Below are 14,216 nucleotides of genomic sequence, written 5' to 3'. Positions count from 1 at the left end.
GTTTTCTTTCTTCTTTTGTTTGGGATGTAGATGGGAAGAAGAGAGGAGTTTGAGTTCACAGAGGTGTTGAAATTGGGAAAGTGTTGGACTTTGAAGATATGGAACAGAGAGAACTTTCAACGTATGGAGGTGGACAGAGAGACAACAGGGGATGCGGGTTTACGTGGTGATCCCTACACCACCTATCTCCCTGGTTACTCAGCGTGAAGGTGTAGATTGGGCCACGTGCCACTTCCTTGAGATCCAAGGCTCAAGTGGACCATACCTCAGATGACTCTGGCATTGAACGGTCATTTAAATTTAATGATTTATGCATTTAATGTAACCCAAACTTATTTTTATTTGGTAGGTAGTTTATCCACCTTGTCCACTCATTTTTTCAATTTATTTTAGCCTATGATCTAAAAGTTAGGTACATCCAAGTTCAAGTGGACCACGCAACATAAAATAATGGGATTTAATGCATATTATTAAAAACTTCATCGGTGCCCGATAAAAAATTATCAAGCTGATATTTGTGCTTATTTTCTTGTGCGTCAAGATGTACCATGGAAACAATTCAAAGGCAGGCATTTTCCTCTCTTCCCATTGTGTCGCTTACTTGAGGTTTTTTTTTTTTTTTTTTTTTTTTAAGGTCTTTCAATTTTGGTTCATGCACTAAAATGAGCTGGGAAGATGGATGGATGGTATAGATAAAACACTTACATCATGGTGACCCCACAGTAACCAGTGCTACGTGGTGTTGGGTCACCATCTAATGGGCTTCCACTTTTTGGTCAATGCAAGCAAATTGCTTCCTGCCCAGCCTAGGCCTTAATCCGTCCAGGCAAGGCTTTGTGGCCCATAGTGATATCTCATTTTCATACACTACATTCATTCATTTTTAAAGATCTTTTTAAGATATTAACTCAAAAATGAGGAAGATCCAATGCTCAAGTGGACCACACGGCAGGTATTGAATTTCCACCATTAAAAACATCATAAGAATTATAGAAGTTTTGGATCAGACAAATATTTGTCTTTTCCCTTCATCCATGATTATGTGGACTTATGAACAGGTTAGATGGTAAATAAATATCATGGTAGCCCCTCGGAATGTTTCAACCATGGGTATCATTATCAACACTGCTTCCAGTAATTTGGTCCACTTGAACTTGTATCTATCAAATTTCTTGCTTATAACATAAATTGATGTGGGAAAAATAGATACACAGCACGGATCATATTCATATATCATGGTGGGTTCCATGGAGCCTATGCTTGGACAGTAATCCATCCATGCAGGGCAGGACGCAATCCGCTTCCGAAAGACATCAGACACATCGAATCTCTTTATTCACGCGGCAGTAAAAAACTACTTCACTCATTCACCTCAGGGCGCATCACTGTATAAGCTCCGACGCGGATTGCCATCTACCCCATAACGTAAGGGAAGCGGATTGGCTGGTGTACAACTGGTGTAGGAACGTTTTGTGCCAAGACCAACGTCAAAAGAGATCAAAGTTATATGGGCTCCACAATGATGTATTTATTATATCCACACCGTTCATCCATTATTTGAGATCATTTTAGAGTATTATTCAAAAACCGAATCATATCCAAAGATCAACTGGACCACACCACAATAGCTACAGAGCTAATGCTTTTCACCGTTAAAAATTTCATAGGGCCCATCATAACGTTTATTTTCCATCCAATCTCTTCATAAAGTTACAAAGACCTAGATGAAGAGGAAAAAAAAATTCATATCGATCCAAAACTCCTATGAACCCCAAAAGGGTTTCAATAGTAGACGTTCAATCCCTCACTACTTTTTTCAGTGCGGTCTACTTAATTGTTATATGTGTCTTATTTTTGGTCTCAAGCTTTATAACGATCTTGTAAATTGTACGGATGATTTGGATATAACACATACCTCATTATGGGACAGATAAAACTTGCTGACATCAATGCTCGGGCTATATAGCTGGCGTGGTGTACACCAGCCAATCCGCTTCCGAACGCAGGAGAAGTGACAAGCAGGAATGTGATCATCACATACTCATTTAATGCAATATTGCATCAGTGATGACATGGTCTAATCACGAATTTACTTGCTTGTGATCTGAATTGGAGAAGTGAAATTCACTTCTTTTATCCATTTTGCATAACGTAGATCCAAAACTTAGGGGGTCATGGAAGATTGTGTTCAGATTGTTGCTCTTTGTTTTTGGCAATTTGAGCTCGACTCGACTCAACTCGGCTCAACTCGGATTGAGTTTTAAATACATCTATAAAGGCTTTTAAAAAAATCATTTTTCACCCGACCCTAACCCAAAGCGTCCAGCTCCCAAATCGCCCGACCCTAACCTATTTCTCCCTCCCTTTCACCCAAATTGGTCATCTGTTCGCTCAATACTCTCGCCGTTCTCCACTGCCCAGCGAATATCCTCCTTCTAGCGTTTGTCCGTACGACCTCTTCTCCCAAAGTGAGTCTTCTCCTCCCATCTCTTTATTTTTTTTACGACGAGTAGCATCCGTCTGAGTAGCAAAACCCATCCGACCAACAACCATTGGTCGGGTGGCTCTGGTTTAGTCGGACAAACCTCTGGTCGACCGGAAATCTCAACTCGAACTCGGCTCGAACTGGACCGAGCGACGGGCCGAGCCAAGCATGAGCTACTATTCCAAGCTCGAAGGTCGAGCCTAGCCGAGCACGAGCTGCGACTCAAGCTATCCGAGTCAAGCACGAGCTGAGCAAAGCTCAGCTCGACTCGACTCATGTACACCTCTAATCGTTGGCTACTCCCGAGCCACCAACCAATGTGGCAAGTTAGTTTCATAAGCATTATTATAAAAGTAACTTATGGGTTAATATCTACTTATCTTTATAAGTAATTTGTTTTAGCTTTTTAATTTTTTACTTCTCTACTTCTTTTTTGGTCCATGTTAAAGGACTTTCTCAAATGGCCCACATCGAAGGAGGCCTCACATGGTCAACTTTTCACATTGAACATAGGGCTCACATGGTGGAAGGTCCACATAAAAGGTGGGCCCCATGTGATGAATGACCCTATATTAATGTGGGCCCACGTGGTCTAATCTAAGGTCAGCCCATAATGATAAAAAGCCCACATCCAAAGTGGACGGGTATGATGGACAACCCACTTCAAAGGTATGGCCTATATGATGGACGGTCCACATCAAAGATGGTCTCCACATGATTGGCGGTGGACATTGAAGCTGGGTCCGACATGATGGATGGCCTATATTGAGGTGGCCACACATGATGGACGGTCCATATCAAAGGTCGGCTCCTAATGACAAATGATCCACATCCAAGGTGAGCCCTACGGAATGGGGAACCCAAATTGAAGGTGGGGCCCACACGATGGACAAATAATAATGTTGGTCCCACATAATGGATGATCCACATCAAGGTAGGCCCCACATGATGGAAAGTCAACATCAAAGGTCGGCCCTAATGATGAGTGACCCTTATCCAAGGCGGGACCTGCATGATGGATTGCCCACGTTAGAGGTGAGGCCCACATGATGGATAGTCCACATCAAAGGTAGGCTCCACATGATGGGTGGTGGATATTGAAGATGGGCCCCACATGATGGACAATAACATTAATGGTGGCCTCCATGGACGACCAACATTTTGGTGGGCCCTGCACAATGAAGGGTGCACATTAAAGTTTGGGGCATAATGATGCGTGGCCCACATCTAAGGTGGGCCTCACATGATGGACGGCCCAAATCACAAGTAAGGCCCACATAATGAATGGTCCATATCAAAGGTTGGCCATACAAGCCTCACATGATGGATGGTAGATGTGAGGGGTAGCAAACTTATTTGAGAAATAATTACTCGTGAAATAGAAAACCAAACATTCTTTTCAACATTTTGATTGGTACGTTATTTACGAAATATATTCATGGGCTGAATAAGTAGAAACAACATTATCTATTCATCGCTTATCCAAAGTAACTTACCATCCAAACGCCCCCAGAGGGTCTAAATATAGCTATGTGTATGTGAAGGCTTTCAAGGAGGCTTTTCCACATAAATATCAAACCGAAAAGGGGCACAGGTGTGTGATATCAGAGCCACTAACAAGAAAGTCGTTGCTGAGTTGACGGTATGTATTAAAAATCAAGTAGATGCTGGGAAACCAGTGTTGGCATAGTGTAGAACATGTATGTATAGCTGTACATGCATGCCTTTCTATGCTAGGGATAAATACATGACAAATACATTTATTTATTGTGAGATCTACGTATCTCTAAAGAGGTCCCACTTTGTCCATATATTTTTCTCGATCTTAAAGAAATACAATACAATACAATTTCCATTACATGTGAAAAGAAAAATATAAACAACACAGCTAATTATTTTTAAAAAAAAAAAAATTAAAAAACATTAAAATAAAAAAAAAAATAAATCAAGTGGCCCCACAGCGCTCATAAAATCATCACAGGTGGTGGTCTCCAGATCTTACCACACATCGAGATCAGAGATATGTGCAATCTTGTGCCTGTCATCTCCTCCCTCTTTGTACCGCTCCTTCAAGAGTGGACAACCGTGGACCCACAATTTACGGAGCATGGGTAGATTCCAGAGAGGTGGTAGCTCTTCGCATTCGGTGCAATTAGACAGTTCCACTCTGATTAGATTGGAGAAAGAAGGATCCCCCATCCAATCGGAAAACTTGGAACCTCTGTAACCCTCTATCACCAATACTTTCAAGTTTGTATGGGGTCGGAGACCTTGAAGCACCACCTCTGCTCTCCTCTGCTCTTCATCTCCCACTACCTCTCCATATGAATAATATAAGGAGAGAGTATGAAGGTGCATCTTCTCATTCAATTCTGCCTGCATGGCTTCCTCCTGACTTGACGCCTTCTGCAATTGGTATATATCAAGACGTCCCCGAAGGAGGTTAAGGTGTTTCAGTTCTCCTAACTCACATCCATCGTTCCCACCCACAATGAAATCTGTTAACGTCTGAAGAGAAGTTAGTCTCCCTATCCCTTTGGGTAAGTACTCCAGCATGACCGTGCCCTCGAGTTCTAGATGTCTGAGGCTAATCAATTTTCTCATTTCTCTAGGCAGTCTTTTTAGGAAACAACAGTAATTGAGTACCAAGCTCTGTAAATTTATGCAATCAATCAACTCCTCAGATGACTCCTCTATCATTGAGTCAGACAAATCGAGATATCTCAATTGCTTCAACTGTCCAACAGTGCGAGGTAATCTCGAAATCTTAGCTCCACTCATCTCCAATGCCCTAAGGCATCGCAAATGATGAAATAATTTGTGGAGGACCCTGCAGCTTCTTACTTTTTCCTTTTCCGACATTTCTGATGAAGAATCAATTGAGCCTGACTCTGGGAGCAATGTTCGCAACTTGTGGGCGTTATAAAAGGTGGATGGACTTGAAGTCAGTTCAAATGAATCTGAATCACTGAAAGTAAAAGAAGAATGGCGGACCTTGTTTAGGTTAAAAATGGCCCCTTGTGTCATCTTCATAATCGAACAGTCATTTCCTGCAACAAATTGTGCTAGGTCATGAACTAAATCATGCATCTTGACACTGAATATATTGCCATCATCATCCATTCTTGCATCTTGGAGTAACGAGCGTTTTAATAAATCATCAAAATACACCCCACCAATTTCCTCCATATCTTTGCTTGTGTCGGAGCCAATGAAGCCTTGTGCCACCCATAACTGAACTATTTTATCCTTCTCTATCTCCCAATCTTTGGGGAAAATAGAGCAATATGCGAAGCACTGCTTCAGAGCAGGAGGCAAGTCGTAGTAGCTGAGTAACAAAGCTGGTAAAATTCTTTCCTTGACATCAGCCAAATTCCAAGCTAATTTCCATGTTTCACTTTTCAAGACAAGCTCCCACTGACTTCTTGTACTTTTCAACTGCATGGCACTCCCTATTGTATTTAGGGCGAGTGGTACACCTCCACATTTTTTTACGATTTCCCGTCCGATCTCTTCTAATTCCGAACGCTCTCTTGCACTTCGATGCTTAAGAGCTTTACTGCTGAATAATAACCAACATTTGTCATCAGATAGGACATCCAATTTGTGCATGTGGATGTTTCCCATCGCCTTTGCAACCTTTTCACTACGAGTGGTTATGATGATTCGACTCCCAACTGCACCAGCTTGGAATGGAAGTCTCAGTTCATCCCACTTCACTATCTTCACTCCAAATGTCATCAAGCACAAGCAAGAATCGCTTTAAATGCAAGATTTCACGTAGATGACTTTGCATCGTTTCCAAGCCTTCAAGATTGCAAGGAGACCCTGTTGCAGATTCTATCATTAATTTCGTAATCTGCTTCACATCAAAATTTTCTGATACGCAGACCCACATTTTCACAGGGAAACGCTCCTCCTTGAGTTTATCATCGTCGTAGACGAGCTTAGCGAGGGATGTCTTGCCCAAACCCCCCATTCCAACGATAGAAATGACAAAGGGCACCTCAGTTACCTCCTGACTACTTCCACTCAGCAGCAAGTCTAGGATTTTATTTTTATCATCTTCTCTACCTACAATCGACAGCCTGTCAACTAGGGAGCTTGTTTCTCGTTTTCTATTTTCATTCTGCCTCACCTGAGTATCCATTCTCACCCTCTCTCCAACACTTATACTAAGACCTAACTGGTTCATGTCTTTGGCGATATCATCTAATCTACCCCTTCCCTCCCTTATCCTACTTCCAATTCTATGCCGTAACATGATATGATTAAAGCAAGTAACAGGGGAGAGGAAGCTTCTTACATTGTTCTTGCTGAAACAGGACACATCACCTTCATCGGCTGCTTGTGATCTGAGAGCTTCCGACGTCGTCCACTCATTTATTATGTCGTCCACATCATAGGCCACATCTTTGATCTTCTCCAACCAAATCGTCACTGCTTTGTTCTTCTTCAATTGCTGAGACTCAGCATCTTCAAGCATAGGTTGAATTAACTCGAATGCACTGGAAAGCTTTTTAATATCGTTGGTGATAAGAGCAGGAACTTGGGGTGGATCAGGAGCTACGCGCGTAACAGCACAGTAGGTGTAATTACCCCTATCATAGGGCCCACCTTTATAATCTATGCCGTCCATCTGTTCCTCCAGCCCATTGTAGGTAGGGGCAATGGGAAGACGAGCACTAACGCTCCTCGAGTTCCAAGTTGTAAGAACGGTTCAAAGGAAATCAAAGTTACATGGCCTCACAATGATGTATTTATTATATCTACACAGGTTCATTTATTTTTAGAAATCATTTTAGACCATTATCCAAAAAATAATCCATACCATGAATAACAACGTAGAATGATTTCTATCGTACGTTTATTTTTCATCCAATCTGTTTATAAGGCTGCAAAGACTTGAAGTAAGAGGAAAAATAAATTTTAGATTAATCCAAAACTTCTATCACCCCCAAAAAAGGCTTCAATGGTATATATTCAATCCCCCACTGCTTTTTGTAGTGTGGTCCACTTGATAGTTAGATCTGTCTTATTTTTCAGCTCAAGCCTTAATACTAGCACACCAAATGGATGAACCATTTGGATATAATACATACTTCATGATCAGACCCACAAAGTTTGCTGACGTCAATACAGCAATATAGCCGGTGTTAGGTACGCTAGCCAATCTGCTTGCCCCGAGGTAAGCGCTGCTGTCTTCGAGCTCCCGAGTTGTACGAATGGTTTCCAAGGTGATCAAAGCTACATGGGCTCCACACTAGGTGGGCCCAAAACAACTCCCGAGACACTTGATGCGACACCGCAGAAATGGTGTTTGTCACGTCTGCTTCTCTCTCCGGACGCGGATTTCCTGATAAATGCTGTTGCAGAAGTCCTGCATGCGGAACTAACGTAGGGCTTACATGATGTTTCTATAAATCCACTAGTAAGGGGGCGTTTGGCACGTGGTATTAGATGGGAGCAGGTGGGATGGAATTGCATCAGGTCCGGTGCCAATTCAACTCAATGTTTGGGAAGAATGGAAAAGCGTGGAATTAGATTTGATGGAATTGCATTGGGTCAGTGCCAATTCCACTCAAGTGTGGGCTATATCCACACTGTTCACCCATTTTTCAAGATCATTTTAGAGCATGGACCAAAAAATCAGGTAAACCTAAAGCTCAAGTGGACCCCACCATAGAAAGTAGCGGGGATTAAATACCTATCGTTGAAAACTTCTTTGGGGCCACATAAGTTTTGGATCTGCCTCATTTTTAGGTCCATGTAATAAAATGAGGTTACAAAACAGTTGAACAATTTGCACATAACACATATATGCTATTCTTAATAGTTTCAAATGATGGTGGGCATATGCATTCAATGTGCCACCGTATTACAAACATAGCGTGGAATTAAGCTTATCCCATGGCAACAGGGGACCATTCCTGTCATACGTGATAATTATGTTTTTTAAATCCCATCCCACCTAATCCTTCCCAATGCCATGCGCCAAACACCCCCTAAGTTCATCATGTTTTTTTTGAGCTTATTCTAGACAAGAGGCTAAAATAAGTTGGATCTTAGACTCAAGTGGGCCTCCGTGAAGAAAAAGGTGGGTAGGGAAATTCTTACGGTTGAAACTTTCCCAGGGTCAACTGTGATACTTACATGCCATCCATACCCTTCATAACGTCATGATTCATATTGGGAAGAACTGTAAAAAAGAAAAAAAAAATTATAATAATAATAAATACCATCCTAATTTAAAACTTTTGTGGCCCCATGAATATTTCAATTGTGGACGTTCAATTCTCTCCTTTTCGGCCCACTTGAGTCTTAGATCCCGATCAATTTTGATCTCTTATTCAAAAATGAGCTCACAAAACAGATGGACGTGGTGAATTTATCAAAACATCATGGTGGGCCCTACATATGTTCCCAGCACAGGAACTTCATGCGAAAGCCTTTGGCAGGAAATCCGCATCCTTCTCTCTTAATTGCAAAGATCACTTTTCCAACCATGAATTGCCACCACCGACTTCCATGGTGTCAGGACTAGAGAGCCACGAATTGCCACCACGACCTCCATGGTGTCGGGACTATGTGCATACATTCATGCATGCATTTCACTTACTATGCTTCCTTCCATTTTGCTAGCTCATTTTAAGTCATGAGTGATGCAGAGAAAGACGTGAGGTCGAGCACCGTCTTCCTCAAGAGGATAACTATTTCGAATCCACGGAACTTCTCTGGACTCCTCACAGAGACTTCTCAAATCCACGAGGAAAGAAAGCAGAAAATAGAAATAAATTCTAATAAATTCGAAATTGATTAATGAAATGAATAAAAACGAGTTCACAACCCTTTAAATAGGGGTACCAACCAATGGGAAAGAAATCAGAATCAAATTACAACTAAAACTCCTAGAATTCGCGACTTACTATAAATAGTAAACTTACTATTTATAGACGGTTGTGATGTCTACTAGTGCGCAAGGTTTTCGGCCAAAAATAGTAAGTGTCCTATTTGGCTTCACCAAACCGTTCTCCTAATTATTCTAAGCTCTTTTCATGTTGGGCGCAACTCCTAAAGTGTAACACCTCGTGTTTTCAGGACCCGAGTATATAACTCGTTTCCCAAAAACTCGAGTGTTAACTTTAAAGGATGGTCAAATTCACTTATATTTTTTTCTCTCCTTATCAGAGTCAACAGATGAGCGTAGAATGGACAAGTAAGCTAAAAGGGAAGTTTAAATTTTCATTTAGAATGTACAAGTGGTTGCCCATAATGACTTATACAAACCAATGTCCTCATTCTTACAAATACAAAATTGACATAATATTACATGTGAAATAAGGTAAACTGCAACAATCTTGAACTGTTAAATCATATAGCAACCCTTAGCAAATAGAATCATGCACCCTTGTCAACCACATAGCCTGCTCCTCACCAATATACGGGGCCATCTGCACTACCTGTACGGTTGTATATTTGATGGATGAGTGGCCAACTCAGTGTGAGTTTCCCTCAAGATTACACACCGCCGCATTAGGTAAGAAATAGTATAAAACATCCAGACAACCAAAACGGAGTAAATGCAATCTTATTAGGTGCATGGATGCATGAATGCAATCATCGACCCGAGTAAATCATCCGGACGGTCGGTGCCCCAGGAAAACATCCAGACAGGCAATGGGGTCATCACCCAAAGATGCAACTGGTCACCAGCGCAACACGCAACGTAATCGTATGGGCATGAGTGATCCAAGTCATCATCGTAAATCGATCGGCTGGTCATTAGCGCAACTCGCAGCGTAATCGCATGGGCATAATGATCCAAGCCATCGTAGTATGCCATGCATGTATGATTAGCCAAGTCATTATTAGTCCATTTACAACCAGCCAATTTAGATAAGCTCAAAGGTCACTACGGGGAGCATATGGCCCAGCGTAGGCCGACAGCTCGGGCATAGTGTCCCATTACCACCATCCCCGGCTCATGAGGCTACCATCTTGGGATGTTTAATGGAAACCCGTCGACTAGTGGCCAATCATATTACAATATATGGGGCTTACCATCGTATGGTTACACAGTATAAAGCATCGAACCCATATAGGAAAAATATCAAAACAAAGCCACATAGGGCGATATCAAACAAGCCACATAGGGCAATTATCAAAATAGGCCTCATAGGGCGAGTGTCAAAACCATGCGATAAAAGACCATCCTTGAAAACCATTTGGACACAATAACCCTGGATGGTAGGCCCACATCAATGATCCATTTAGACCACTACTCAATAACCACTAAGTCGAAGGTTCATTTTAATCACAACCAGTTGGGTTACATCCCAAGTATGGGTGTACATTTATAGGTGGGGGTTTCCCACTAATGTACCAGTTTAAAGTCCATAAGCAATACACGAATAATTCACAAGCATGAACAAATATACAGGATGAACATTAAGCAGGCAATATAGCAATTCAATTTCCACCAGCTAATACATGTGATTATAAGAGAGAGATATCAATTATAATTTTTAATAAAAACTATAACTTAGGCTAATGAGAAGATGGAAAGCTCAAGGGGAAGAATCATCACCTTAAACTTTGAATCGCCACCAGTGTTACTAGAGAGTGCGTGTGTCCTTAGAATCACACCCTATCATGAATCATAAAGTTATACAGTTAGGTCCAAGTTTACACACTATTTAGGTTTAGGGTTTAAACCTAGGGATATTGAGTTATCTATCTTAGGGTTTTAATGTGGAGTTTAGGGTTTTGTCTTAGGGTTTAGTTCTGGGTTTAGATTATAGAATTGAACTCTATTTTGGGTGTCCATTAGTGGTATTATCAAAGAGAGTAACAAATGAACATGATTAATTAAATGAATTGGTTATAAATTTAGGAATATCAATAATGGTTACTATTATATTGAATTACCTAACAATGTCCCACTACGAATAATAATATTAGTAATTCCCAAAACAATTATTAATATTAACAATATCCATAATATTAGCTAACATGACACAAATAATTATTTTAATGAAAATGATTAGTGTGTTCTAACATTAATAACAATATTTTAAGAACGACAAGATATTAATGATAATTTTTATATGTGCTAACTAATATCCGTATGGGTAACTTACTAATTGTTAATCATACCTATCTTTAATAATCCTAAAAATGACATTAATAACAAAAATGATTATTTAAATTAGAACAGAAAATGTGGGCTCACCCAGTCGACTCAGTTCAAGCCGAGTTGACTCGGACTCTCCCTTCACTAGCTTTTCTTCTCCTCCTCCTTCTTCCTTCCTTTCTCTTTTCTTTCCCTTCTTCCTTCTCTTTCTCTTTTCTTTCTCTTCCCTTCTCCCTTACTTGCAACATCCAACAAGGACTGAGCTCGACCCACGGCCAGCCTCAATCCGACTGAGTCGACCCAGCCGGTTGCTGACTCGACGGTGAACCTGGCAGCGTTGCACTAATGCACGCCCACACCCTCATTCTCTCCTCTCTCTCGTTGCCTTCTCTTCATTCTTCTACTTTCTTTGAAGTCCAGCAACACCACTGGACTCGACCCAGTCCAACTCGGACCGAAACAGGCCCGGTAACTCAGAACCCGACCAGCTAATCCGGCTCGGTTCAAGCAGGTGCAGCAACGCACCACTCTCTCTCTCTCTCACCTTCTATTTCCTTCTTCTCCTCTTCTCGTTTTTTTTTTCTTCAATGCTGGAATATCCAGCAACGCCTGGAACAGACCCGAGCCTGAGTTGAGCTCAAGTCGGCTAGGCTGAGCTGGTGTAGCAGCACCCCACATTCTCTCTCTCGCTACTCCCTCTTTCTCTGTCTCTTTTCCTTCTTCTTTCATTTCCTTTCTTCTACTTCTTTTCTGTTTCTCAGGCCAGACGCAACTCCGACCCGTCCAGAATTCCTCATACGTCGGAGTGACTCGGTGAGGCGCTACTTGAACGAGGAAGAAGCTCCGCCGTTAATGGCAGATTCTCTCCCTCATCTTCTTCCTTTAATCCGACAATATGGGGTGGTTCGCATGGACCCTAGGGAGCTTACAGGAGAGTTCTTTCGAAGCTTTAGGATTGTTTGGGTGGTGGGTTCGGGAGGAGAAGAAAATGGCTATTTCCTTGGTTGCGGCTGCGAAAATGGAGGAGTGCCCTATCCCTCGATCCTTGCGCCATTTTATGCATCCCCTAACCCTTCCTAGACCATTGGATCAAAAGCAAACGGTCCGGATCTTCTCTGGCCGAAACCACCTTTGAATACCATGGGTTGGAAAAACCGGTCGTGGTTTTCCTTGCTGAGGTGGAAGCCGAGTTTGGACGGTTGAGATGTCCTCAAATGGACGACCGAGATCATTTGAAGACCCTTCACACGGATCGCCAAGCTGGCGGCAGCAGGGGCAGTTTCCATTTTTGGAAATAATGTGCTTCCAGGCCCTGTTTGTGCCGGTTCCTGTGTGCATGTGGGTGCACGCCATCAGGTGAAACCACCCAGGGTTTTGTCAGGGCTGAGGGACACACCCGATGGACGGTCCCGATCATGAATATGGATTCCCTCTGGTGGGCCACCGATCATCACAAACGGACTCCCGTCCGTCCGCTGTCTCAAACCGAAGAGAGAGAGAGAGAGAGAGAGAGAGAGAGAGAGAGAGAGAGAGAGAGAGAGAGAGAACCTCTCTCTTTTGGAAATTGCGGGTCAGACCCGCTTTGACCGGGCTGCCCAAATTAGTGCACTGCGAGTGCTCTTGCACTGTGTACATGTGCAAGGAAAATGTGGGGTCCACCAATGGATTTGATGAAATCCACACCGTCCATTTGGTTCTAAGGGTCCAGTTAGGTCCATATACCAAACATGGGGCAGATCCAAGGTCCTGGTGGGGCCCACCACTTGATCTATAGTCCTAATGGTGGATTCCCGTTAATATAATGGACGGATCATCCCGAAAATGAATGTCAACGGTTAAAAGAGTCCTAGAGACTACTTAAGCTAGAATTTAGTGGTTGTTTCATGAATCATATGGCCTAATACACACTTATAGCATGAGCTATTTATTGTCAATGCTTTTAATATCATTAATATTATTATTGTTATTATTATTATTATTATTATTATTATTATTATTATTATTATTATTATATTTTTTTTAAAGTTATTTATTATCGATTGTGATTTCGACTATCAATGGTTAAAATATCTTAAGGGATCACTTATGTGTCTAAGCACACCATCATGCGCTTCTTATTCAAATAATATATAAACTTTAATATTAATATATTATCATATATGTGCTATGAATCACATATTTATTAGTATATAATTCACAATATATAATATTAATATATATTTAATCAAAATCATCTTTGTATTCCTCAATATTGTTAAGTCATATAAAATATTATTAAAATATCTAATAAATTTAGTACTCATATTCATAGAAGATATTTAGTACTACATCAATATTTATAATTCATTCATTATTATAATATTATTTTTCGTAATATTTTGTATACGGTAGTTATATACATACGATTTTAACGTGAGACTTTAAATATTTATGAAATATATAAATAACATTTCATAATACATGTATTTAGGTTGTATTTTTTTTTTTTTTTTGTATTTATATTAAATTAAATTAAATGGTAACACCCGAGTACTGGAAAGTACGGGGTGTTACATAAAGCCCGACGGATGAAGAGTTATAATCAAACTAAAACTTACT

The 14,216-nt window shown here is 41.1% G+C and overlaps 1 protein-coding gene across 1 annotated transcript in view; it reads right to left on the bottom strand.

Moving 5' to 3' along the window:
* Positions 1-4,483: 4,483 nt before the first annotated feature.
* Positions 4,484-14,216, bottom strand: part of LOC131251960 (putative disease resistance RPP13-like protein 1) — a 91,559-nt gene continuing 81,826 nt past the window's right edge. Inside the window, exon 3 of the mRNA XM_058252939.1 lies at positions 4,484-5,376. Within this exon, the coding sequence (XP_058108922.1) occupies positions 4,484-5,376 (893 nt within the window). The remainder of the gene's footprint in view (positions 5,377-14,216) is intronic.

Source organism: Magnolia sinica, chromosome 7 (genome assembly GCF_029962835.1).
Source record: "Magnolia sinica isolate HGM2019 chromosome 7, MsV1, whole genome shotgun sequence".
Taxonomy (NCBI): Eukaryota; Viridiplantae; Streptophyta; class Magnoliopsida; order Magnoliales; family Magnoliaceae; genus Magnolia; species Magnolia sinica.
This window is presented reverse-complemented; position numbering and strand designations above follow the sequence as displayed.